Source organism: Polypterus senegalus, chromosome 6, assembly GCF_016835505.1.
Source record: "Polypterus senegalus isolate Bchr_013 chromosome 6, ASM1683550v1, whole genome shotgun sequence".
Classification (NCBI taxonomy): Eukaryota; Metazoa; Chordata; class Cladistia; order Polypteriformes; family Polypteridae; genus Polypterus; species Polypterus senegalus.
In genome coordinates this window covers 111,372,890-111,400,624 of record NC_053159.1, presented here as the reverse complement: position 1 = coordinate 111,400,624, position 27,735 = coordinate 111,372,890, and the positions used below count along the sequence as shown (strand labels likewise).

Below are 27,735 nucleotides of genomic sequence, written 5' to 3'. Positions count from 1 at the left end.
AGTATGTCAAGAGTGTATTGGAAGTGAAAAGAGTGTCAGACAGAGTAATGATTATGAAGCTGGAAATTGGAGGTGTGATGATGAATGTTGTTAGTGCATATGCCCTGCAAGTTGAGTGTGCGATGGATGAGGAAGAAGATTTCTGGAGTGAGTTGGATGAAATGATGGACAGTGTACCCAAGAGACAGAAAGTGATTATTGGAGCGGATTTCAATGGACATGTTGGTGAAGAGAACAGAGGAGATGAGGAGGTAATGTGTACCGATTGGCTAGACAGAGGGACCAAGCTGGGAAAGCTGTGCAGCAGGTTAGGGTCATAAAGGATAAAGATGGAAGCATACTCACAAGTGAGGAGGGTGTGTTGAGAAGATGGAAAGAGTACTTTGAGAGGCTGATGAATGAAGAGAATGAGAGAGAGAGAAGGTTGGATGATGTGGAGATAGTGAATCAGGTAGTGCAACGGATTAGCAAGGAGGAAGTAAGGACAGCTATGAAGGATGAAGAATGGAATGGATGTGTTTATGAGAAATGGCAGTGGTGTTTTTAACCAGATTGTTTAATGGAATCTTGGAAAGTGAGAGGATGCCCGAGAAGTGAACAAGAAGTGTACTGGTACTGACCTTTAAGAATAGGGGGGATGTGCAGAGCTGTAGTTACTACAGGGGTGATAAAATTGATGAGCCACAGCATGAAGTTATGGGAAAGAGTAGTGGAATCTAGGTTAAGAAGGAAGGTGACAATTAGTGAGCAGCAGTATGGTTTCATGCCAAGAAAGAGCAGAACAGATGCAATGTTTGCTCTGAGGGTGTTGATGGAGAAGTATAGTGAAGGCCAGAAGGAGTTGTGTCCCTGGAGAAAGCATATGGCAAGGCACCTCGAGAGGAGATGTAGTGTTGTTGTAGTGTTGTATGAGGAAGTTGGGAGTGGCAGAGAAGTATGTAAGAGTTGTACAGGATATGTATGAGGGAAGTGTGACAGTGATGAGGTCTGCGGTAGGAGTGATGGATGCATTCAACGTTGAGGTGGGATTACATCAGGGATTGACTCTGAGCCCTTTATTATTTGCAATGATGATGGACAGGTTGACAGATGAAATTAGACAGGAGTCCTCTTGGACTATGATGTTTGCTGATGACATTGTGATCTGTAGCAGGAGCAGGTTGAGGAGACCCTAGAGAGGTGGAGATATGTTGTAGAAAGGAGAGGAATGAAGGTCAGTAGTAACAAGACAGAATACATGTGTGTGAATGAGAGGAAGTTTCAGTGGAATGGTGAGTATGCAGGGAGTAGAGTTGGCAAAGGTGGATGAGTTTAAATACATGGGATGAACAGTACAGAGTAATGGGGGTTGTGGAAGAGAGGTGCAAAAAGAGAGTGCAGGCAGGGTGGAATGGGTAGAGAAGAGTATAAGGAGTAATTTGTGACAGATGGTTATCAGCAAGAGTGAAAGGTAAGGTCTACAGGACAGTAGTGAGACCAGCTTTGTTATATGGGTTGTAGACGGTGTCACCAGAAAACAGGAGACAGAGCTGGAGGTGGCAGAGCTAAAGATGCTAAGAGTTGCATTGGGTGTGTCGAGGATGGAGACATAATTACATCAAAGGGTCGGCTCAGGTTTGACAATTGGTTTGGACACGTGCAGAGGAGAGATGCAGGGTATATTGGGAAAAGGATGTTAAAGAGCTGCCAGGCAAGAGGTAAAGAGTAAGGCCTAAGAGAAGACTTATGGATATGGTAAGAGAGGACATGCAGGTGATGGGTGTGACAGAGCAAGATTTAGAGGACAGGAAGATATGGAACAAGATGATCTGCTATGGCAACCCCTAATGGGAGCAGCCGAAAGAAGAAGATTTTTGAAAAAACAAACACCAATATTGTGAGATTCAGATATTTTAAGGGCAAGAAATAGCATATATGGCATTATGATGTTTACTGGGAAAATATTGCAAACAATATTTTAACAGGATGATAAAATGGGCAAGACTCAAAATGTTGCTTTTACAGATTACTTGTCTTCATAGTTAAACATGTGGGTGCTATCTTGTTTAAAGTCATCCAGCATTTGGGTCTTTTGGACCATACTACATTGGAAGAGCAAAAGAGACTGCTGATAACTTCCATGGCAGCTTGTGTGCAAATTTCTTCAGTCTACTTTTTCTAGTAAAAATATTTTAGGTTTTATCAACAATGAGTTCTAATTTTCTGGTTATGACCCTGCATGACCTCCTGCATCTTTTCTGTTTAAATCCCTCGCTGTATCGCTCTTCGACTTTCACGGCTTCACTCTATCGCGGATTTTATATGTAAGCATATCTAAATATATAACGCAAATTTTTCTCTGCTTAGGGGGTTCTGTGGACAATGGGTCTTTTTACTTCCGGTACATGCTTCCTCAGTTGGTTTGCCCAGTTGATTTCATACAAGGGACGCTATTGGCGGATGTCTGAGAAGCTAACCAATCAGAGCATGCAATTAAGTTCCTGTGTGCTGCCTGGCTCAGTGACAGAGCGCCGAATTCGATTCCACTGCATTAACCAGGAAGTCTTGTCTCGCTCATTTAGGATGAACGTGTTTCGCTGTGTAAAGAGTTAACTTTTGTGCTCTTTTGTGTTTATCATTGTGCGTAGTCAAGCCCTTTGTTATGGCTCCAAAACGATCTGCTCCTGCTTCAGGGGCCGTGCCCAAGCGCCAACGGAAGATGCTAGGGATTTCCGAAAAGGTAAAAGTTTTGGATATGTTGAAGGAAGGGAAAAGCTACACCACTGTAGGACGCCATTACAGCATCAATGAGTCCACGATTCTTTTTATTTAAAAAGGAGGAAAAGAATATAAGATCTACGGCTGCAGTGTCCTTTTAACCAGGGCGCAAAACAAGTTGTAAGTGGACATAATAAGGCAGTAGTCCAGATTGAATCTGCTTTAGGGATTTGGATTGAAGATTGCCGGCAGAAGAACAACGGCAGTGCTATACAGTTGCCTGAAGAGGCTCCTTTAGAAGGGCTGTAATGCTCTCCTTTGTTGTGCAGTAAAATTAAACTCATCGTTATCGGACAAGTCGTCGTGTCATTGTTGGTGAGTAACCATAATTAATTTTCTACTTATAGTACTTAGTACATGTACGTATGTTTAGTGTCACTGTACACACATTTACTGTATACAATTTTTCTTGCATTGTACGTATTTATTGCTGGTGGCCTGTCTATCGTAATGTCTATAACATATGTGATATCGGAGACGCTTGATATCTTTAAAATAATATTTAGGTTTTACTGTATATAAACAGTGTGTTTACATACATAATTTCAATGAATCTTACTTAATATCTAAGAGAATACAAAGGGTTTATGCTGTATAACTGTGCGGGGAATATTTATAAACAGTGTGGGAGAGTTTATAAGGGCTTAAAATATATAAAAATAACCATACAAACATATGGTTTCTACTTCGCGGATTTTCACCTATCGCGGTGGGTTCTGGAATGCAACCCCCGCGATCGAGGAGGGATTACTGTATATCCAAACTTTGCTAATAATTTTGTATTCTATTATACTTTCTTATATTAGTATTATTATATTTTAATAAATACCATATTACTTTTACATTTCTTTACTTTGTATCTAAAGTAACTAAAGTGATAAAGTAAATATTAGGGCACCTGGTGAATAGGAAATTGCCATTTGCTCATCCTACAGGGTTCATCAAGACTGAGAGGTCACACCTCAATAGAAAAACAAGAGTGGTAGAAATAAGACCCCATTGATTGGTAAGTGGCATATAACCGAAGGATGCTGAGCCTTAGTGTCTCAGGGACACCCGTACATTTGTCAGTGCTGGTGATAGTGAGTCCTTTTTTGGGGTACTGAGGAGTGGCAGGCATCACTCTTATATACTTATGTGGATGAGATTCTATGTGGTATATTACAAAGTGACTCATAGTTCAGTATCACTCATACATAACCGTGTGACTAGGATCTGTGTGTGTGTGTTAATCTTAAGGTGAGACAATAGGCCAACCTTGTAAACGAACTTGGTAAGTCTCACAAATCCCTTAATAAAACAGCATATGTGAGTGTCTTTATACTACTTGTGTTATTTATTTAGTTACTTTTATTTGGAAAGTATGAGAATAAAATAAAGTACTGGAAAAGAACAAATGTGTCTTACGTCATCCACACCCTGATTCAACAAGTTTCACCAACAAAACATAAAAAGACTAATTCATTAGCTAATATTTATTTTGAGTGTTATTTTTGAATTCTCGTGACCGACACTTTGTGTGTTTTATTAACTGTTTTTTTATGTTGCCTTAAGCAAAATATCTGTCAAATAAAAGGTAATAGTAATAAAGTTGAAAAATAATGATTAAGGTGCTGCAATGCTTAGTGCTACTGTCTTAGAATTCTAGTAGAGTAGGTTCAAATGATGGCATGGTCACTGTCTGTTTGCAGTGAACTCATTTGACCTGGGTCTGTACAGATGCACTGGTGTTCCTCCTACCTATTAAAATCATGCATATTAAGTTAAACTAGCAACTCTGATTTGGCCTGGTATGAGTGAGTGTGGGTGTGTGCCCAGTGAAGATACTGGCACTCCATCCAGAGTTGGTTTCTGCTTTATGACTTGCTACTGTAGCAAGCTCTGCAGTAAGGAGCAATAAATAGCACATCAGTGTGATTTAAGCTTTAATTGGTTATGCACACATATACTTTTTTTTTTACTATATTTACAAGTGAACCTGCTGCAACATGTGTAACATCAGAGGCTTTGCCTCTGGTGCTGACATCTGAGGTTGATCCCCATAAGGGGATGAAAATACGTGCGTACACCTGATGAGCACCAATAAGTATCACATATCACATATATATGAGCTTCTTCTCGCAACTGAGAGGACGTAGCAGATGCTTGCCGACTGGCTGACCAACCACAAGCGTTACTGGTAGGTAACCCCCTAAATAATCAGATTGCAATTCAGAACTAAGAATGTAATTTACTTGTATACTCAGATTTAGTTTTCATGACTTCATATATAAAAGTATTTTAGCTTATATAAGGCATTATATAAAGTGTATAAGAGGGAAACTAGAAAAAAGATTAGAGATGAAGGCAAGTAACTTACTGGAATATTTCTGGTAAAAGAGAAAGTAAGCGATGGTGTGTAATTGTCAGAATGGAAGTGTACTGTTTATTAGACTACATGTAACAATATTTAACACTATTGTATCTGTTTATCAAAATAGTTTAACCTCTAAGTGCTGTCTTGTTTGAAGTCAACAAACCATCTTGCCTTTGGACATTTTCTCCAAACCAAGCCATCCAGCTAGTGATACAAAACCTGAGGCTTAGACAAACAACTTTCCTATGTTCTTATTGTGCCAGACACTCATTAGAACATTTGAACCCTACAAGGTTAATGCCTTTTAGCCCAATTAGTTCATCAATCATACACATTTGGATTCTTCAAAATAACACTGATTCAAGACTGCTTATCACACTACTTGGTCATTTATTTATGGTTCTCTTTAATAGGTTTCCAACTCTGTTGGAACAACAGGTAGCAACAGACGTTTTATGTGGATTTATGTGTGAAACCATTGCTTTGTGCACATTTCAGAAAACTGAGTTTTTTGGAAAAAATATTAGCCCTCAAAAAGGTACTACTGAACATAGACTGTTTATGCTGCTCCCTGATAAAAGAAAGTGTTTCTGCTGGTATCTTCAGATAAAAAAGTAAACAGATTTAGAAATGCTAACTTGCTGTTACTCGGAAGGTGCCTGTTATAATGTTATGATCATGGCTCTGGACTCTGAGGGTAACTTGTTTTTCTATAACAAACTAGATAAAATGTTAATGCCTTGGCAGTGGCAAATAGCTTTGGTTTTATATTTGATTTCATTACATTAATGTTTAAGGTGAGATTTACAAGAAATACAATATTTTAACTGCTTCTATGCAAAGGAAATATTGCTGTTAAAAAGCACCTTATTTGTTTAAAGTGTTTGCAAACCAAATACACGCAATACACTCATTTTCATTATTGAATTTTTAACATAACAATGTGATTGTTGTGATTGTCTGGGATTAATCACGATTAATTACAGACAATCATGTGATTAATTGCGATTAAAATTTTCATTCATTTCCCAGCACTAATAAAAATATAAATATACTGTATATACAGTACACTCTCAAGTCCATTTAAGTCAATTAAGGTTTAAAAGATACCATAGTCTATCCTAGGCACAGGACAGAATATAACTGCAGGCACAGGCCACACACAGACCCTAATGCCATTCAACCCAACCTGAATGTCTTTGAGGTTTGGACTGTGGTATTATCTACTTGACATATAGTAAATTTTTTATTTATAGGTATTGTCACACACGTGCGCTTCAGAGGCAGTCAACAAATCCTAAGGTGAGCGATCTAATAACGGATGAGGGTTTGTTTCAGGGTACTAATGCCTTTCTCTCTGACATTATAGAACCAAAGAAGAAAAATAATACAACTATTTCTACAATAAACAATAACTCAGAGACTCAGACATCAACCACTTCCTCATCTGTAATATCACTTCTGGCTCCTGGAGATGACATCACTTCCAGTCCCTGCTTGATGACGTCACTTTTCCAGTCCCTGCTTGATGACGTCACTTCCGGCTCCTGGCGATGACATCACTTCTGGTCCCTTCTTGATGACGTCACTTCTGGCTCCTGGCGATGGTGTCACTTCCAGTCCCTTTTTGATGACATCACTTCCCATTTGATCATTTCCTGCAGCCATTTTGTCTCATGTATAAAAGCCACCATTACACCATCATTTACTGTAGAATACTTGATTGATTATCATATACTTTGACCATCTTAAGGCAATGAAGCAATATACGGTGCTATTCCACAACTCTTTAAAGTTGTTTGTCAGTGTTATTTTACCACAGATATATTGTTGAAAGAAGAACAGAACCAAACATTAGAATATTAGACAATTAGAATAATCTAGATGAGAACAAAACATTTAGCCCAACAAAGCTTGCCAGTCCTATCCACTTAATTCTTCCAAAAAAAGTCTGTTTTTGAAAGTCCCTAAAGTCTTACCGTCTACCACACTACTTGGTAGATTATTTCAAATGTCTATGGTTCTCTGTGTAAAGAAAAACCTCCTAATGTTTATACGAAACTTACCCTTAACAAATTTCCTACTGTGTCCCTGTGTTCTTGATGAACTAATTTTAAAATAGCAATCTCGATCCACTGTACTAATTCCCTTCATAACTTTAAACACTTCAATCATATCACCTCTTAATCTTCTTTTGCTTAAACGCAATACATTTTATGGCTGCAATTTATTAGTTGGCACAGTATGTCCCATATTGTGTCAATTTCATACAGATAATGACCAAGTTCAGGATTTGAGCCAAAGACAACATATATCTATGGCAGGAGCTCTAACCACTGCACTGCCATGCTACCTTAAACTGGACTGATTGACTGTTCATTAATGATGCTAAATTCAAATAATGCAAAAAATAAATAAATAAATAAAAAGATGGTAATCATTCTGCTTTACCTTTTACTTTGTAATGTATTGAAACCAATTATAGCACTTCCAGTTAAAAATAACAAAACAAAATAAACCAACTTAATATAGTACTTACCACTCCAAAAATTCCAACACCAGACCCAATTGCTGTCATAGTTGGTATGATATCAAATTTTCCAGCCTGGGGTAAAGATCACAAACTGAGGTTGCATTTACTACAGTCATAAAGTAAGATACTAAGCTTTTAACGTAATTAATATTTTTACTTAGTACATGGAAGCAGGAGGATTCCATACCATGCAGGGGTAACAATATAATCAGGTTTTAAGATTATTACCTAAGGAGACATATTTTGACAAGTAATCCTCCAAATCTTAAAAATGTAAGTTATTTAAGTAATTCTGAATATAATTAACTAATTAAAATGCCTTTCTGAATAAAGAGTTAGATATATTGTGCAACATCAAGAAACATAGATTTCATAAGGTTAGAAGGGCTATTAGCAACTTAAAATATGCATTTTCACTAACAGATAAGACATTGAACAGTGTAGTAATTTTACTTTTGTCAGTATGTCTGACTCATGCCCTTAGATATCTATGCAAGTTCATCATTCTGCTGATTGCCTTTTCTCTGCTATTTTACTACTGAAAGTTCAAAGGATTAAATCTAACTTAAATTATCATGCAGAAGCTCATTATGAAAGTATGGATATATCCCAAACACGTCTTCCTTTGCAAATGAGATAGCATGCAACTGTCACTATGACAATTAATGGATATTAAAACAAATCTATGAAATTAAAATGAACTTTTGACAAATTAAAATGATTTAATATATACCAATAACTAACTGCTGCCACTGGTTCTATGTTTTAAGGTATGCACTTATAGCAATTAAAATATTAAAACAAACAATTACAATGTCAAAAAAGGTTAAAATAGAAGGATTGTACCTTTCCATGTACAATAATGTCAAATCTGATTCCAAATACTTTATAAAGTGTTCTTTTTTCAATCTTTTCTTCCATAAAATATTTAGCATACCTTTAAAAACAAATCAAAATTTTGTTATAACACTGGGCATATCATCTGGGTGTCCCAAAATGATATATACACAAAGAAATACTCAAACATTATCCCAAATTTGCTGAAAGTTAGTATTGACAACAGCAATCAAATTAATGTAATTCTCCATTGGAATAGTTGGCTTTTTATTTTAGATTGGATTTGCATTTTGGATATCATTTTGATTAATTTGAATAAATTACATCACATTGTATATGAATGCCAGACTCATCAAAAACCAATTCATTTAAGTTGAGTATCTACCTGTGTGATTAGGTATTTTATATGAAATGTGTCTGCATGTGTTGATACTCCTACTGTCTGCATCTTTCTTTTGGGGTTCACCTCAACCTTAATATATTTTATGTAAATAAATCATTTTTTCCTCTCAACCCTGTTTTGGATAGAGCAGATATTGAAATTTAACTTCCTTTTAGACTTCCTCAAGAAGCATTGGTAATAACTTTTGTCATGTGCCATTATCATTGTTTTTGGGGAGTTTGCATTTGATTCCTGTGTTTATTTGGATTTTAGTGAGGTACTCCGATGTGCAGGTTTAGTTAATCAATAATTCTTAACCAGCCTCGTATAAGTTTTGGTAGGTGCATCAATATCTGCATTTATATGTGCTTTAATAACCTGGTTATTCACAGAAATCCAGTTTCAAAAATGCCATCGTATACCCTTATTCCGAGAAACCGAGATAATGGTCTCTGGGTTAACACATGTAGATTTCTCTACCAGTAGCACAGTTATTTAGCCATGTAAACCCTTAACTGAGTTACACTTAAACATTTTGTAGTCTGCACATGTCCTTTGCAATTTGTTAGCTTGCACATGTGTTAGCTTCATACATGCATCCTTCAGCCAAGAACAGAAAATAGTGGAAGCATTCACAAAGATAAAGTTTCTGAGGCCAATGCTCAGGTGATTGCATTATTTCTCCTTCTGGTTGAAATAATCTGTCTCAGTATTTTAGAAATCGCTAAATTTATAGCATAATTACTTTTTTGTAAGTAATAAGTAATGTGACATACTTTTAAAAGTAACATTTGCCATATTGCTGAGAGACACAAGCTCCATGTTTGTTTTGGGATTCACAATGGCCATTTATGATGTTTAACTCTTTTATTGCACAGTTTAATGACATCTGAGTGTTATGTTGACTCAGGTTTCTGCCTTAACCAGGTTACTCACCTTTTCCCCTTTGTGAATGCAAGCTAAGTGTGTCCTATGTTGGTAAAGTGCCCTGTCCATGGCTGCATACTACTTGGTGCATAAAGCTGCTGAAATATTCTTCAGCCCCTCACAATCTTGAATAGAAATATTCAGGTTAAGAATATTTAAGGATCGATACAATGCTTGTGCAATGATGAAAAGAAATAAACAGCCACTCTGCATAATACTGTTTTTAAAATAATATATCACAAGCACATGGTGTTTATCAAACAAATCTGAGCCTGGAAGTGCCAGCCTGCATGTAGTGAAGTCAAAAAATATACTACTTTTTTGATGAGGATTATGGTTTGAGAAAAACAAAAGTGGCAATATTTGATGGTGGGTGTTTTGTAACAGTTAATTACAATGTAAAAGATTTTCAAGATCACTTAGTCCATTAAAGGTTTTTCACTGCATCAAATAGGGCAGAATTTGTATACATAAAAACTCCATTAAACATAAACATATTTTGTTTTAATTTGTAAAAATGAAATTGTGTCAAATGTGTTTGGGTTATAGTTCAAAATATTGCTTTTTATATTAGTTATTCTTTCTTAAATACAATGCTGACCTATACAGTACATCATTAAGTAAAGCTTTCTAAAAATACCCCTGTTATTTAAACAATTCAATTCTTTAACATATCTGAGGAAGAAGAAAGTACGTTTTCTGCATTGTGTGTCTACGGTGCTTTCTCCAGTAAATGTATCACCTTTCTTAATGGAATGTGCAGAACATTGTAGCAATACAGAAAATGTGTGAGACCATGTCATTATGTAAAATGTGACATCTCACTTTCTAAGACTTGTTCAAGTTAATGAGCCACACTTTTCATCAGCAGCATTGAATGGCATACAAACTGAAGTGCAGGCATTTTAGTCTAAAACTTTTCTGCACTAAAGTGGCTGCACACTCCCATGGTAAATGGCATGGAAGTATCCCAGATAATGCCCAAACCTAATGGCTTATAGAAACATGTAGATAAATGTTTTCAATCAATTTGCTTCTAAATAACTTAATAAATATTTCATTTTCATATTCACACTTGCAGTTTTGCTGCTACTGTAATTTCAATAAACAGTATCTTTATCCACTCAGCACTTCTATATTCTGCTTAATCTTATTTAATGTTGTGGGGAACAGTGTACTGTTTATCCCGTTGGCATCAGGCACAAGGAAAAAAACCATGAATGTGGTCCCAGTCTAGTGCACAGCACATCTAATCGACTGGTTTAGGTGAATTTGGGCCAATTTACCTTACAGCATATATCTGAGATTGAGAGAAAAAATGGAGCATATGGAGAAAAACCCGTGTAGACATAGGAAGAGCATGCAAAGTACTAATACAGAGTAACTTGACTATGCAGCTCTGAGGCTGTAGTGCTAACTGCTGTGCCAGCTGAAAAATACCTATAACACTAAAACATTTTCTAACAACCATACAATTTATGTAACTATATTGTGTATTACATTACTTATTCTTCTGACCATATTCAGAGTGAAGTCAACGATTACACTGAATCATCAGAATTGCGTTTTGACTGAAGCTGACACAGAAACTTATGGTATCAGAATGGTTACATTAGACTGTTAATCTGTCTGTCAGCACATTCTCCAGCATGCATACCTAAAATTATAGCCCAGTGATGCAGAAGACTGTTTCCCTCCTCCATACAGACCGTGGACATCATATGTTGGCCTACAGTACTTTTCAGGAAAATCCAGGTTGCAGTCCCACTTGATTACAATTCCAACTGCTCCTCCCTGTGAAACAAACAAAGTTCACTGTAATATTTGAGTAGATAATTATTGTTGATTTGACACCCTTTCTGTAAATAAATGAGACAAGGATTTGCCACAAAACAAACTGTAGTCATTTACATAATAGTGAAAGAGAGAAAGAGCAAAGTCTCAGGTGATTTACACAAGGATGCAATGAAATCCTCCCTCATTTCTTCAACACTGTTATTAAGAGTTGAGACCTACACTTGCTTTAAATGAAACCATCATTTAGCTGTCATTACAAATTTCATATTGTGTTCATAAGAATTACTTATGAATGCTTTGATATCACTTCTTTTTTTTGTCTGGCACCTCCTGAATTGCCAGTATGAGAAAAACGTCACACATGGCATACCATTCAACTAATCTTTATGCTTAGTTTGCAAGATATCAAGCTTTCTGTAGTTCCTCTGAATTTTGGATATTTTTTATTGAATTCATTAAAAGAAAGTAACATTCCATACAAACAAGCCAAACTTAACAAAATTAAATTCAATTCAACCCCCACCCAAGAGAAAGAGAGGAAGGCCAACAGCCAGAGTTAAGAAAACAGTCCATCCATTTTCTAACCCACTGAATCCGAATACAGGGTCACAGGAGCCAATCCCAGCCAACAATCCTGGGCAGGGTGCCAACCCACCGCAGGACACACTAAGGCCAATTTAGAATTGCCAATCCACCTAACCTGCATGTCTTTGGATTGTGGGAGGAAACCCACACAGACACGGGGAGAACATGCAAACTCCACGCAGGGAGGACCCAGGAAGCGAACCTGGGTCTCCTAACTGCGAGGCAGCAGCACTACCACTGCACCACCGTGCCACCCCAGAGATTCCTTTAACCCAATATAAAAGCTTAATCTAAAATGTAATTGATTTGATCCTGCCAGATTTAAAAAAACAGATCCTCCAAGTGAGAATTAGATTTTTTCCAATTTCAAATAATATATATAACACCAGTTACCCCCTGACTTAACAGAGGTGGGCTTGAATTGAAATATCTGATGCAACTATTCTTGTTTATTATGTTTCTTATGAACACTCCAAATTAGCTTAGCTTACACTAATTCAGACTTTTTCTTACCGTGTCTAAGAAAACATGAAGTTTCTGAATATAAACTGCGCCCAAGGGATTGATGCACATTGTACTGAAATTCTTTGAAGTCATCTCAAACTTTATAAAATCATGGGCACTACCTTCATTCCTTATATGCATTCTGGGGGAACCATAGGACAGATACTTTATGCATCTTTCTCTATCATAAAAACAGACTACTGGATTAAACTGTATTAGAAGATTAAATAAATAATCTAAAACGTGTCCATTTATCTGAAGAAAACATTAAAAATGAACCACCAAAAAAATCACAAGATATAAAAAATGACATGATTTTAGCATGATTCAATAGCTCAGCTTCAACAGGGCATGAGTATGTTTTCCAATTTTTTTTTTTTTTTCAAAAATATAAATGTCAAGTTAATGGGCACATGTAAAGAGGACCAAAGTACGTAAGTGTGGCTGTCTAAATAAATGTGCTTTGAGATGGCTTTGATGTATTGTCAAAAATGGTTCCTGACAATGGTACAAAGGCCCTAACTTAGCATTGCCCTGAAACAGAGAAAGTGTTTCAGAAGATTAATGTGTAGACATACACCACTTTATTGTCTCTATTGTTACTCCGAACTCATGACAGCTGTACACCTCCTCTTCTACACTTAAAAGTGATGCTAACAGTTGAAATGAAAGGAGATATGGATTAGTATAACAAGAGCTAGAAAAGAAAAACATTAGGTAAAAGCAAGGGGTGAGAAACAAAATGATTCAAAAACAACAAACAAGTGCTATAAACAAGGACAAGAAATACTCTATTATTATTTCAAAATCTGAAGGTCGGGGCCTGTTTAAATATGCCAGCAATTCAGTCAAACTAGGATAATGTTGTTGCAAAGTGACTGTAGTGGTCAAGCGCTACTGAGAGGTATGGTTATGAACAAACAGCATGTGAAAATGTTGTCAACAGTATGAGTGTGAAAAGGGGTGTGTTCAGTGGTGAGATAGGTCTAATATGCATACATTCATCCAACCATCCATCATTCAACCTGCTACATCCTAACTACAGGGTCATGGGGGTCTGCTGGAGCCAATCCCAGCCAACACAGGGCGCAAGGCAGGAAACACACCCCAGGCAGGGCGCCAGCAGATATGCATACATGTGAGTGTATAATATATAATAATTAATTTTGGGTTTTCTTTATGAATAATCTCATGTAAATTATTTATTCTCACTTGGTAAACTGTATTAGATAAACTAACCTTCATCTGAATTAACAAATTTGATTTCACTCACTTACCTTCAAGGCTACTTCATTGAAATCAAAACCTGCTGTCTGAATGAGGTTTCCAAGTTTAAATATTGGGCAAAGGGGATCTTTTTCATAGGTGCAGTTTGCAAGATATGATTTAGTAATGGACTCATCTAAATTGCTCCTAAAACAAAAATATCAAAAATCAAATTAACTGATAAAACCAAGATAGCTCAGAACATATATGATATAAAAAGATGAGATCTTTAAGTAGATTCCTACTTTTGAACATTGATTTTCACAAGGTACTGAGGACTTAAAAGAGAATGAAACACTCTTAAAGGACATATAAAAGTCATCATTCTGTTCAGTTGATTAATGCTCAACTACACAGTATACCAATATACACCAGTGTACGGTGTGCCCTCTTTACTGAACAGAACTTTAAACAGAATGCATCCAAGAGAATTTTTACAATCAAAGATGCTGGTCTTCTAAAAACACCAAGGACAAATACAACTACTGCAGAAGGTCAAACATGTTGCCATAGGGCCCACAACTATAAATTATCTGCATGGTGATATAAATGAGCTTTGATTGCCGGTACAACAAATAGTCCTAAGCAGGCATCAGCCACAGCGCTGCTCTTGTGAAAAGAATGGAGATAAGTGCCATCACCTCAAAGGGGCAATTTGTTGTACCACGTGAACGTCACTGAGAGAATAAAAATGAATAATAAAAAAACAAGTGCTAACTTTTACAAGTAGCCAAAATTTATACCGGGTGTTACAGACTCAAATCAAATGTATGTTTTTATTATATTGTAGAAATAATCTATATATATATATAATTCACTAAGGCAAGACACCCATGGAAAGCATGCCGGAAGGGGCGTGGATTCACTAAGCCGCCGACAAGTGAGATGCCCATGGCGCACGCAGGAAGGAGCCACGCCCACCAACTCTAAGACCATTGGATATGACGACAGCTCACAGAACCACGCCCACCAACTCGGACGCAACGACACAGGAAAAACTGCGTCATTTATGTTCGTCTGTTGTAGAGTCCACATGCACCTCTGAGCCACGTTGACTGTTCATAGAGGCATGTTTCTCGCGGAAGTGAATCGCTATATGCAGCGTGTAAAACAGTTTGCGATGGGTATCCCATGAGATCCTTAAAACAATCCTTTAAAACTGAGGTTAAAACACAATGAAGGAAGCAGTCTTTAAAAACCAATAAGCCCGTGTCTCTGTTTCATTACCATCTCACCTGCTTCACCAATGCAGGCCTTGCAACAGTCAAGACGCTCTCTCAGCAGCTGACCTTCTCTGTGCTTGACCGGTTCACACAGAGGCACCACATGACAGGCGGTGTGTATGCTTCGAGAACAAGGGTGGACGTGGCAGGACTATCTAAGAAGAGGCATGTTTGTTGCGGATGTGAATCGTTGTATGCAGTGTGTAAAACAGTTTCCGAGGGGTTTCCCATGGTCTTAGACTTGGTGGCCAGGTCTCTGTCAGTTGCTCTTGCGACCAGGCACATGACCAGGCGGTGTATATGCTTCGAGTGCGAGGGTGGACGTGACAGGACCATCTAAGAAAAAGAATGTCGCGGATGTGAATCGCTGAATGCAGTGTGTAAAACAGTTTGGCGCAGATGTGAATTGCTGTATGCGGCATGTAGAACAGTTTGCGAGGGGTATCCCATGGTCTTACAGTTGGGGGACGGGTCTCTGTTAGTTGCTCTTGCGAGCGGGCATATGACCAGGCATTGTGTGTGCTTCGAGAGCGTGGGTGCACGCAACAGCACCATCTAAGAAGATTCATATTTGTCGCAGATGTGAATCGCTGTATGCAGCATGTAAAACAATTTGTCGCGAATGTGAATCGCTGTATGCGGCGTGTAAAACGCTGTATTGTATGTTGCCCTCTCCAGAGTTACATCATTTCATTCACCACAATGAAGTAAGCAGTCTTTAAAAACAGAGTTTTTGGTTATGACGCACGACCGCGTGCACCATAGCAAACTGTTTTACACGCTACATACAGCAATTTGCATCCACGACAAACATGCGTCTTCATAGATGCTCCTGCACTTTGTACACACCCCCCTCCCACCTCACTACTACCGTGGTCGGGTATCTTGGTTGATTATATATAGAAAAGCAGCCAAAACCGCACAGAGCAATGAAAAGTCCACGTGAGTCACAGGTGCATCTGGACTGTGCAAAGACGACAACAACTCGAGTGACGAGTTGGAGGTGGGCACATGAGCAGGCAGTGCATACTGGATGAGAAATCAGCAGTCCTTCTCCTCATCTCCCGTTCCACCCTCCGCGCCTGAGTGCCGCACGGACGATTGTGTGTTGGTTCGTTCCGTGCATTGTTACAATGTTGCTTTTCTTGCTGATTTTTTACATTACAGATTTTTCAAATGTTAATTTTCTCCCTGTGCTTAAAAATCATTATAAAAACGGCTAGTATTAATAATAATAATAATAGCAGCTCACTACTCAAAACGCAAAGTGCTTGTTCTCAAACCCAGGGGCTTCGGATAATAAGGTAACAGTTCTTACCTCTGCACTATTCTAGAATACAGTACATGTAAACTTCCTGGTGATTGATATTTGAGCTTGAGTTTTAACTCATTGACAGCAACATGTAAATTGAATGATTTTTTTCTTTCTTTGGTTATATTCTTGAATAAAAGCACACGTGTTTATTTGATATCTGGACTAAAGTCTTCACACATTATACTATACTGTAGCATGGAAAAAGTTTCTGCTTTTAGGTATGTGCTCACCATTTCTTGTATTTCTCGCATTTATTTCCTTTCATCCTACATACTGTATTATTTACCCTATACAACTCCAGGTACCTCACATGCAGATAAAGAGCCTTAACTCGAGCTGGGAGAGTTGATCTCCGTCAAGGTGGGGGAGGCTGCTTACTGCTTGTGCTGATAAACAAATTTACAAAACAAAAGACATTGATGGAGAGGTGTAAAGGGATTTAAGGTGGGCTGGGATTACAAGTTTTTTCGTATGCTTCAGGAATTCTAGTGTTGAAGAAGTACTATCTAAAGGGAAAACTTTACCAATATCCCTAAAGACAAGAATAGCAGCATAAGGATCCACTCCTGGTTTTTTATTTTCAAAGGCTGTGGCAAGTGTTTGGAGTGGTCAATTTGTTTCTGACTTGGAAAAATGGCTTTTCTTAATTAGTACACATGATGACGATGTGTGCCAGGATCAAAAATCAATAAAATATATGTTCATCCTATCTTTGTGAATGAAGCTGCGCCATTGAAAGATGTGACATCAATGGGTGACGTATCTGGTTCTTGTTACTCCTGGCATTCTTTCATTGTGACCTTTCTTGTTACTCCTAGCATTCCTGCATTGTGATCTTCACCATGCAAATATACCCTGTGGGGCTAGCAGGAACAAAGTAGAGGTACTATGTACAGAATGTACATATCATAATAGCCATCTTTCTTATTTGCTCTTTGGAATCTAATTATTTAAAGGAGATACACCACAACACATCTTTACATGTAGCTTCTTTTTTACTTCAAATCAATTTTTTGTTCACTCATTTTCTAATGTAGCAATTTGCTGCCATTTTCTGGCCAGCTGTTCCAACATGGTAGTCACTGTTAAAAGTCTTGTTGACTTAGGACAATGTTTACTGCATCTCAGTATATTTCCTAATCTTTTTATGCCCACTGGACATGACAATATCATCCAGCACTGAAAAAGTTAATCCCTAGTATTTTCCCCTGCTGAATTGTTAATACACAGCAGCTATCCCTTGACGTGTACAAAGAGTTCTAAAATATATGCAACTTCCCATTGCCTCCTGAAATTGGTACAGGTTCTGACACAATCTTCAGAAATGGCTGGTGAGAAAGAATTTGCTTTGTCATTGGAACACGTGCAGGACAAGTAACACCCAACTAAACTTGATAAATTTCCAAGCAATTACAGTATATTCAGAAAAATCAAGGCATTTTTCTTCACAAGGATGTAAAATATAAGTTGTCTGAATACAGTGCTGCAGGAAATGGAGTTTCCAGTAAAATCTGCATACATTTGTCTGAAATAAAGACAACCAATAAAACCATGTTCATGAAAGCAAACTTTGTGAATAGCTCAATTATGACACAGAAATTACCTCAGTTTTCAAAAATAATACACATTGTTTAATATTATACTCATTACATACAGTATATCTGATTATATTCCATTTAAATTTAAGCCTGAGCATTTCCATATACATAGTTATATGAAAATGCCAATCCCATGCAATTCTCCTGGACTCATAATGGTACAGAGTCTGCCAGACAGTGTTTTAATACATTATGCTTTTTCTTAATTATTAATAAATGCAAGTGTTTGTTCCACTATTTTCCAAATACATATGTTGTTTTTTCTTTTTTTTCCATTTTCACTTAGGAGATTTATTTTTCAGTCAGACATTGTCTAAATTATTTTATTTATTAGTTGAGATGAACTTAATTCCTTCCTCCCCTTGATCTAAGATCAGTTTAGCAGTTTTTTCAAGCACCACTTTTTAAAACAATAAAGCAGAACAAAATAATCTGTGTGCCCCACCTGCTTAGATAAATAAAGAAATTTTAAAGGGTCGCTGGGGCTTTCCATCAACCTAACATCCAATAGCCCTGTGTGATCCACCTGACCTCTACAGCATTCCTAGTCCTAGTCTGGTTAATTTGGAGGTGCAAAAATGTGACATTTTGGGCATTTACATTTACTTTAATAATCCAGTTTTTCATAGAACCTGATTGCCATGTAAACTCTTATTCTGATTAGAGAAATTGAATTATTGGTCTCTCAGATACCTGATTAACAGAGGCAGATTTCTCAGCGAATAATCCATTTATGCAGCCATGTAAACTCATAACTGGTTTGCTCTTAGGAATGTGTAGTCTGCACATCTCCATTGAAATTCTTCAGCCTGCACCTACAGTGCATCCGGAAAGTATTCACAGCGCATCACTTTTTCCACATTATGTTACAGCCTTATTCCAAAATGGATTAAATTCATTTTTTCCTCAGAATTCTACACACAACACCCCATAATGACAATGTGAAAAAGTTTACATGAGATTTTTGCAAATTTTTTAAAAATCAAAAAATTGAGAAAGCACATGTACATAGAGTATTCACAGCCTTTGCCATGAAGCTCAAAATTGAGCTCAGGTGCATCCTGTTTCCCCTGATCATCCTTGAGATGTTTCTGCAGCTTAATTGGAGTCCACCTGTGGTAAATTCAGTTGATTGGACATGATTTGGAAAGGCACACACCTGTCTATATAAGGTCCCACAGTTGACAGTTCATGTCAGAGCACAAACCAAGCATGAAGTCAAAGGAATTGTCTGTAGACCTCCGAGACAGGATTGTCTCGAGGCACAAATCTAGGGAAGGTTACAGAAACATTTCTGCTGCTTTGAAGGTCCCAGTGAGCACAGTGTCCTCTATCATCCGTAAGTGGAAGAAGTTCGAAACCACCAGGACTCTTCCTAGAGCTGGCCAGCCATCTAAACGGAGCGATCGGGGGAGAAGGGCCTTAGTCAGGGAGGTGACCAAGAACCTGATGGTCACTCTGTCAGAGCTTCAGAGGTCCTCTGTGTGAGAGAGGAGAACCTTCCAGAAGGACAACCATCTCTGCAGCAATCCACCAATTAGGCCTATATGGTAGAGTGGCCAGACAGAAGCCACTCCTTAGTAAAAGGCACATGGCAGCCCGCCTGGAGTTTGCCAAAAGGCACCTGAAGGACTCTCAGACCATGAGAAACAAAATTCTCTGGTCTGATGAGACAAAGATTGAACTCTTTGGTGTGAATGCCAGGCGTCACATTTGGAGGAAAACAGGCACCGCTCATCACCAGGCCAATACCATCCCTACAGTGAAGCATGGTGGTGGCAGCATCATGCTGTGGGGATGTTTTTCAGCGGCGGGAACTGGGAGACTAGTCAGGATAAAGGGAAAGATGACTGCAGCAATGTACAGAGACATCCTGGATGAAAACCTGCTCCAGAGCGCTCTTGACCTCAGACTGGGGCAACGGTTCATCTTTCACCAGGACAACGACCCTAAGCACATAACCAAGATATCAAAGGAGTGGCTTCAGGACAACTCGGTAAATGTCCTTGAATCGCCCAGCCAGAGCCCAGACTTGAATCCGATTGAACGTCTCTGGAGAGATCTTGAAATGGCTGCGCACCGACACTTCCCATCCAACCTGATGGAGCTTGAGAGGTGCTGCAAAGAGGAATGGGCGAAACTGTGCCAGGATAGGTGTGCCAAGATTGTGGCATCATATTCAAAAAGACTTGAGGCTGTAGTTGCTGCCAAAGATGCATCGACAAAGTATTGAGCAAAGACTGTGAATACTTATGTACATGTGATTTCTCAGTTTTTTCATTTTTAATAAATTTGCAAAAACCTCAAGTAAACTTTTCTCATGTTGTCATTATGGGGTGTTGTGTGTAGAATTCTGAGGAAAAAAAATAATTTAATTCATTTTGGAATAAGGCTGTAACATGTAAATGTAGAAAAAGTGAATGTGAATGTGAATACTTTCCGAATGCACTGTATATTTGCTTTGCACATGCTTTCAGCAGCCACGAGTAGACGTGTCCACAAAATACATTTCCAGAGACAAATACTCTGATGATCACATTATTCATGTTCCTGGATGAAATAATTTGTCTCAGTATTTCAGAAATATCTAAATGTATGTTGATGAGCTGAATGCACAGTGCTAAACTCAGCAACAAAATCTCGAGAGCAGTTGGGTAATGCATTAAAAGTGACGCACGTTACATAGTCTGATTACTTTTTAAATTAAAGAGTAACCTAACACGACACTGATTTCATTTAAGTAAAAATACCTGTGTTATTTTTATTCCAGCAGCACTGGGTGTAGGGAAAAAATCACACATACACATATCCTTTTCAGGGTTCAATCGCATTTCCAAGCAGAAAAGAGTTTGCTGCGTGCAAATTTTCACAGATGTCATGCTATTTTTTGCACAGTTTAATAATATTGGAGCATTTTGCCAAAGGAGATCTCCAGAATATTATTTGTGAATGTAAACATGAGTTATTAAGAAACTTCTTTAAACAGGCTCTTCACCTTAACTCAGTTATGTATGTGCATGTACGTAAAAGCATTAATTCTTCTATTGCTGGTGATGTCTGCTTTTTCTCCAGGAGACACGCATGCCTTTTCCTAGCACATTCTTGCTATAGCTCAACATATAACAAATGTAACACTACACTATTTTAATATGTGGGTAATTACATAAATATTTAATTAATTTTAAATTATGATATAATGGACTAATCAACAAAAAAAAAGAAAACAATTACAACACAACCAACTGAAAAAGTAATTTTGTCACTGTCTAAAGCAAAAAAAAAATTATAAAAGTAAAACAGAAAAGAAAGCACATAACACTAGGACACGTGGCATTCATCATAGTTCACAGTTGTATCACAAACATTCATTATTTGTTTTCATAATAAGTGACATGTCATAATGCACCACACAGACAATATGCTGTAATGATAATTCTACAATAGGCAATTAATTTCCATGGTTGCATAATTGTGGCTTGGTCACCATGATGTTAGCCAGGTACCCCTAACTTGTAATTTCTAGCCTTGCTCCTGAATCACAGACTGATTTCTTGTCTCCAAAGATTGTCACTTTAATAAAATGTATCAGGCTATTTAACCTTCTCCCAGCCTTTATTGCATGAGCTCTTTTAGCACAAATCTTTAACAAGATTTCCAAAATTTACAAATTTAATATGCTTCTGTGAAACTTGAACTGACTCTGGTTCCACTTCTTTGTTCATGTGTAAAGCGAAAAAATACATTTTTTACCTGGTCACTTTAAACTCTGGAAATGTGATGGTGTTCTTGATAAATACAGTAAACCTTTCAGCTTCCAAGAGCAGTGCAGGGCTATAAGACAAAGAGCATACACTAGGAATGAATAATGAATGTCAAAGTTTATTATTATTATTAATAATAATAATAATCTTTACATTTATATAGTGCTTTCTTCATTACTTAAAGCACTCTCCATGTGGAGGACCTGGGATGTAAATCAATGATCTCCTTACTATTGGGTTTACATAGGACATACTTCTTTCTCTGCTAGAGAAAAGTTGGCCATCTGTTGAAATGTTGCTTAGTGCTTTCCATCAGACTAACAAAATTGTGTTTAAAAAATCTTTGAGCTTCCTTGTAACTGTAACTCTCAGATTCTTGAACTGTTCCAAAGCACTCAGTAGATAGATGTTTAATATATTATTATGTGGTAATGAATTTACCGGAAGAAGCATGCTTATTCTGGATTGATTTAATAATTAATTTAATTAATTAAATTAACATCAGGATTGACGATTATATTATTTGGGTTAATAACAAACATAATCATATTTTCTGTTAGTTTTTTTAACATTCCTTCCCTTAAAAGTTTGTTTTACTTATGGATTTTCCCAAAATAAATTTCCAGTGATTCCACAGCAATTGTAAGTAGCATTGGAGACAGTGGATGAATGTGTAATGTTACATGTTATAATAAGAAATAATCTGAGTTTATATGGTTTACCTGCACATAGGCTGCTGTTCTTGGGTAAAGCAATTTAATCCAGGCTACAATATCTGGACCAAACCGAAATTTGCACAAAATAGTAAAGAGGCATCTTCATTCTACTCTATCAAAAGATTTTTCTGCATCTAGTGACAGTTAACCTTCTGGAAGCACAGTTGCTGAGGGAGTGTACAATACAATGGGTGAATATTTGAGATGCACTTTCCAAAAGGAATATCTAGCCCCGCCATTTATTGTAATGTATACTGTTGCTGGATTATGTGAATTTCCCCTTGGGATTAATAAAGTATCTATCTATCTATCTATCTAATGTTCTGCTAACTTCACTGTGACATTTGCAATATGGACACAGTAGGTAATATATACAGTGTGCTCTCTCTCTCTCTCTCTCCGTCCATCTGCCAAACTGCACCCCCAATCTTGTTTAACCAAATGAGTCAAAGATTAGACTTTTCATACTCCCAGTCCTCTGACATGCCAGGTAACACAGCACACTAAAAATACACGATTCCTTGCAATATTAGTAATACATTTTTAACTGAGAAACAAATTGTGTTAATTCATGTGAAAATGGCTAATAAAACAGTCCATCCATAGAAAAACCTAAGTATCTGATTATATTAATTCTAATGATGATTAATAAAACAGAAATAATACCAATATTCATTTTAAATTCATGTTAATACTAATAACAGAAATTATATTAGTAATTGTATTAATAAAAATAACACCATACACCTTCATAGTAATAAATCATTAAGAAATGGAGAGAGGTAGAGAAATAGCAAAAAGGAAGTGTGAAATGCTACATAAGCAAAATGCATAAAATGAGTGAAATGTTAAAATTGGAAAAAATAAAAAATGTAATTACAATGAAAAGAACATGCATAAAACATGAAAACATGAACAGTTCATAATAAGAAAATTCTTTAAATCATTGCATATCAAAATGAACAATGAAGAGTATTAAAATTGATTAATTAAATAATAGGTTATAAATCAAAATAATCAAAGCAGCATTAATGAAAATGATATATATAAAATAAGAATAGAAAAAATGATATATTAGTAGTAATGGTAACATATACAGGATAGTAATGTAGAAGAGCTGTACACTTTGCATTGAAATCTTCCTTAGACCTGAAAAGCACTGTCTCATGTACAGTGTATACTATGTCATTGATTACACATTACACTAGCTTGTTTTCTGTATGGACCTATTTTTTTTTATTTCACTTTAATCAAATGTTGTGTTTTAGATGAATGAACTAATGCTTTTCTTGACATTCGTATGCCTTATAAACCACGAAAGCAAAGCATTACAATATTTTTCTTCTAATGATTTGTTTTTGTGCAGTCTCAAGAATCTACAGTTTGTTGGCATACAAATTGACTTTGATTACTATAGATCTCCAATGCATATATTTGCCAACTGCTTCATACATTTAATACATATCATCCAAATATTTTCATTAGCAGAAATACTTTACCTAGGAATGTTGGAGTCATTTTCCACTGGGCACCAACCATAGATTTCACATGTCTTTTTAGCGCTGTTATTATATTCAACACATTTTCCAGTTTTAATCCCTGAAAAAAGAAATTCTTAAGGTGTTTTTAGTTTTCAAAAAAAAAAAAGATCCACTATAGTATCTGGTAACATATGAATACGACAGGGAAGACCCACTAAATTTTTAATTCAGTTCAATATGTATCACTAAATGACATTACACTTTTTTTAATACTGTATTTGAAATTATGTGTGTGTGTTTGTATATTTCCTAGTTAATATTATTAGGTTCCAAATGATGGGACAGGACAAGGAATGTACCCACTAGGGGCCTTGAAGGAATAAGAAATTCACACTATATTCAATGCGCAATTCTACACACGAGTGTAGATAGGCGGGTATTACCAGGGGCTGGTGAGTCCTTCTTGTGCTGTAAAAGACAAGATAATGATTAACCATGCGTGCTAAACAGAGAAAAAAATTGTCACCAGAGAGCTGGCAGGAAGCTAAACAAACTTTTCAAGTTCAATGGGTAGAACTAGGAATAGAGGAAATCTTGCTGCTCAGAGATGTCAAATGATGAAAGCTATATAAAAGACCTAATCTTTTAAAAATTATTCTGCAACATCAGAGGCTACTAGAAAATGCTTGTAACTTTTGGCCCTATAGCCTTATGGTGCGGTTTCTGTCCTCAGAAGTGATTCTGAGGTTTCTCCTGGAAGTATCCATCAGATCATTAGTGGGAAAAAACACAGGTCAGTTTCTAAAGACAAAAGAAACAGATGGGAAGTGAGAGGGGCGATGTGCTGCTGTGTTCTTGGAAGGTGGAAAAGTGCGTAAGCTACTCTATTAAAACAGCCAGTTTGGCATCGGTTTTGTTGTTTTTGTTGCTTTCATTATTACTTTGTACTCTTTCTTGTGTGTTTTGTTAAAAGAACAAATTTTTGATATCTTGAGAGTGTTTTTATATTTTAACAACAACAAGGCAAAAAAGTCTACATCATGCTCATTCTGGCCATCTTGATTTTATAAATGCGCAAAGCTCTGAATATGACTTTTAATCATGGATAACTTGAACTGAAATACAAAGTTTAAGTTTAATTAGGAAATGCTATAATGATCTCAGACTACAGACAGTTCACTTAACGGTGTTTACCTTACAGGAATGACAACACTGTGTACAAAACTCGATAAATTAATCATGTTCAACTAAGACATTACAGTCTTAATAAACCGTATGCTTTAGACATACTGACACTTTATTACCATCAAGAAACTATATATTAAGGTCATAAATTAAAAAAAAAAAACTTACCATTTTCTAATGGTCCATACTTGCAATCGTTGTCAGAGCTACATATGGTCAGAGGTCCTGGTAACTGGGAACAAGTGGAGTTTTTGTAAATAATGTTCCCATCTGATTGCAGTAGTCAATAGTGATGTAAGGGTGCCACATAAATTGAAATATCCTGCCTTTAGTTTTTTTTATTAGGTAATTTTAACATTCTTATTTCTTAAAAAGCTTAATTGTCAAATGTATTTGTAATATACTGAATGCTACCTCGCCCCTTCGAGGCTTGATTCCTGCAAAACATTATAGTGATACCTTCAACCAATCCCCCCAAGCTCCCCCTGCCAAAGGAGGTGCATTAAGCAAGTTTCAAAATGGGTAGACGTTTGAAATGATAATCTAATGCTAACGATAAAATCAGTGTTCCCTTAAGTTTGAAGTAGTGAAGCCTCTATAGATCAGTACCTTGTGTAGCAGATCATTGAAACAGACTGAAATATAAATACAAGATTCACCAGAAGTGGAAAAACCAAAGTGAACAGACAAGCAACAGACAAAAGAGACTAAAGAGGAATACTATCTGAAATTTATCCTGGACTAATAACATAAAGGAAAAGATGACCATGCAAATGGCAGCAATCTGAGAAATGTTTATATTGAGGTGCCTGCTATTAGTAACATATGAGCTTGTGAAGACACAATAATAGGGATTTCCTACTTTACGTAAGAGCACAGGTCAACAGATCTTGAACTGTTTCTATAGTCAAATAAAGTGTTTTTATTTATATGAATGGCAATGTCTCATTACATAAATCTTTATCCTTCAGTAAAATCCGTCTACTTTGTTGATAAACAGACACAACAATTCTGGAATAATGTAGTATGTTTTAACAATCAAATGTTAAAGGACATGCATATATACTTATCTAATATACTAATCTAATTGATTTCAGCTAATATAATCATGCATTTATTTAACTTTCATTTATTTCATTTATACATTGTATTTGACTCACTTAAGACTTTCATTGAAGTATTTCTGCGTTGGAAAAACATGAAATCAGTTTAAGGCAGCTAGTCACATCAAATATTCGGTTTCCATTGGGATGGTTAAGGAGTTAGTGAAACAGTTATTAAACTAAAACACAGTGCTGTTCTCATATGCCAGTTTTATGCACTGTATAAATTTGACCTGTCATAAGTTGGTAGTAACCAAGTTGGTATGTGCAGTTGGGAAAATCATTAAAGTGTGCTTCATACTAATGGGACTGACATGTGAAGAAGAAAGAAACACAATCAGTAAAAACAGCAAAAGAAAAGGAGCAGGTGAAAAAATGGTCAAGAAATATAGGCAACAAAGTTACAAAATCAAATACAAAGTATAATTAGTGTTGTAAAGATTAAAAGAAAAGTAAGAATAGGAAACCAACAGTAGAAAAAAACACACAGACCAAAAACCTGTTTACTGAACAAAGAATGAATGATAAGATCTTGTCTAATTACACCAGCAGACAGGGAAAACATGCTAGCCATCATACAACTAAAACTGAGAAATGTTACTAAAAGCAATCTGACCAATATGTTACTAACATTTAGATGTTAGATGTTATTCCTCCAATCAATAATAATAATGGCTTTGTGAATGACTTCAATAACAAATTCAACTTTTACAATAAACATGGACACAGATTTTATATATAGTAGACTTTGATATCAATATAAAGAAAATCTGAAAGAAACTCCAATATTTGCAAACTGGAAAAGCTGAAAATATATATAAATAATAATATGTATAAGAGCAAATCAAAGTCTACTGTACCTCAGGACAATGGCCTTGTTGTTGCCTAGTTGAGATAAAGTTTGTCATCACCAAAAAGGAGTCATCTCCCTTGAATATATAAAAAAGTTTGTTTTAATTTATTAGATACTAATACATATAAGCTAATTATAATTTTTACACAGAACAAAACAAAATTTTACAACATTCTTTTTACTCACACTCTTCATTAAATTATCTACAACAAATGTAATGCTAATTAATTTCCTAGAGGCTTCTAATAAACAGCAAAGTAGTTCAAGATTTACTGAAGCTTTACTTGAGTAAGAAATGTGTATCATCAAGATAAAAATATGCATAAAAGCTGGAAATCCTCTAGACAGACACTGTAAATATAGCAACTGCTTCTAGCCATCTACTCTCTGAATCTACTTCGACCATTACAAGGTGTGACATACTCAAGATGTAGGAGCAGCTACCTGGCTCTAGAGGAAAATGTACATGGAAGGAAAACAGCATCTAATGGTAAATTAGATGAGGAATGAATCAGAACTTAATCTATGTTACTTCCACACATGTATGTTCTATAAC

The 27,735-nt window shown here is 36.5% G+C and overlaps 1 protein-coding gene across 1 annotated transcript in view; it reads right to left on the bottom strand.

The window, feature by feature from the left end:
- Positions 1-27,735, bottom strand: part of p2rx1 (purinergic receptor P2X, ligand-gated ion channel, 1) — a 52,667-nt gene that overhangs the window by 9,589 nt on the left and 15,343 nt on the right. The window contains exons 3-10 of the mRNA XM_039756780.1: positions 27,187-27,255; positions 25,392-25,455; positions 24,057-24,156; positions 21,831-21,911; positions 13,956-14,091; positions 11,450-11,586; positions 8,493-8,583; positions 7,653-7,718 (exon numbers count right to left, since the gene is read on the bottom strand). Coding sequence (XP_039612714.1) covers positions 7,653-7,718; positions 8,493-8,583; positions 11,450-11,586; positions 13,956-14,091; positions 21,831-21,911; positions 24,057-24,156; positions 25,392-25,455; positions 27,187-27,255 — 744 coding nt within the window. The remainder of the gene's footprint in view (positions 1-7,652; positions 7,719-8,492; positions 8,584-11,449; positions 11,587-13,955; positions 14,092-21,830; positions 21,912-24,056; positions 24,157-25,391; positions 25,456-27,186; positions 27,256-27,735) is intronic.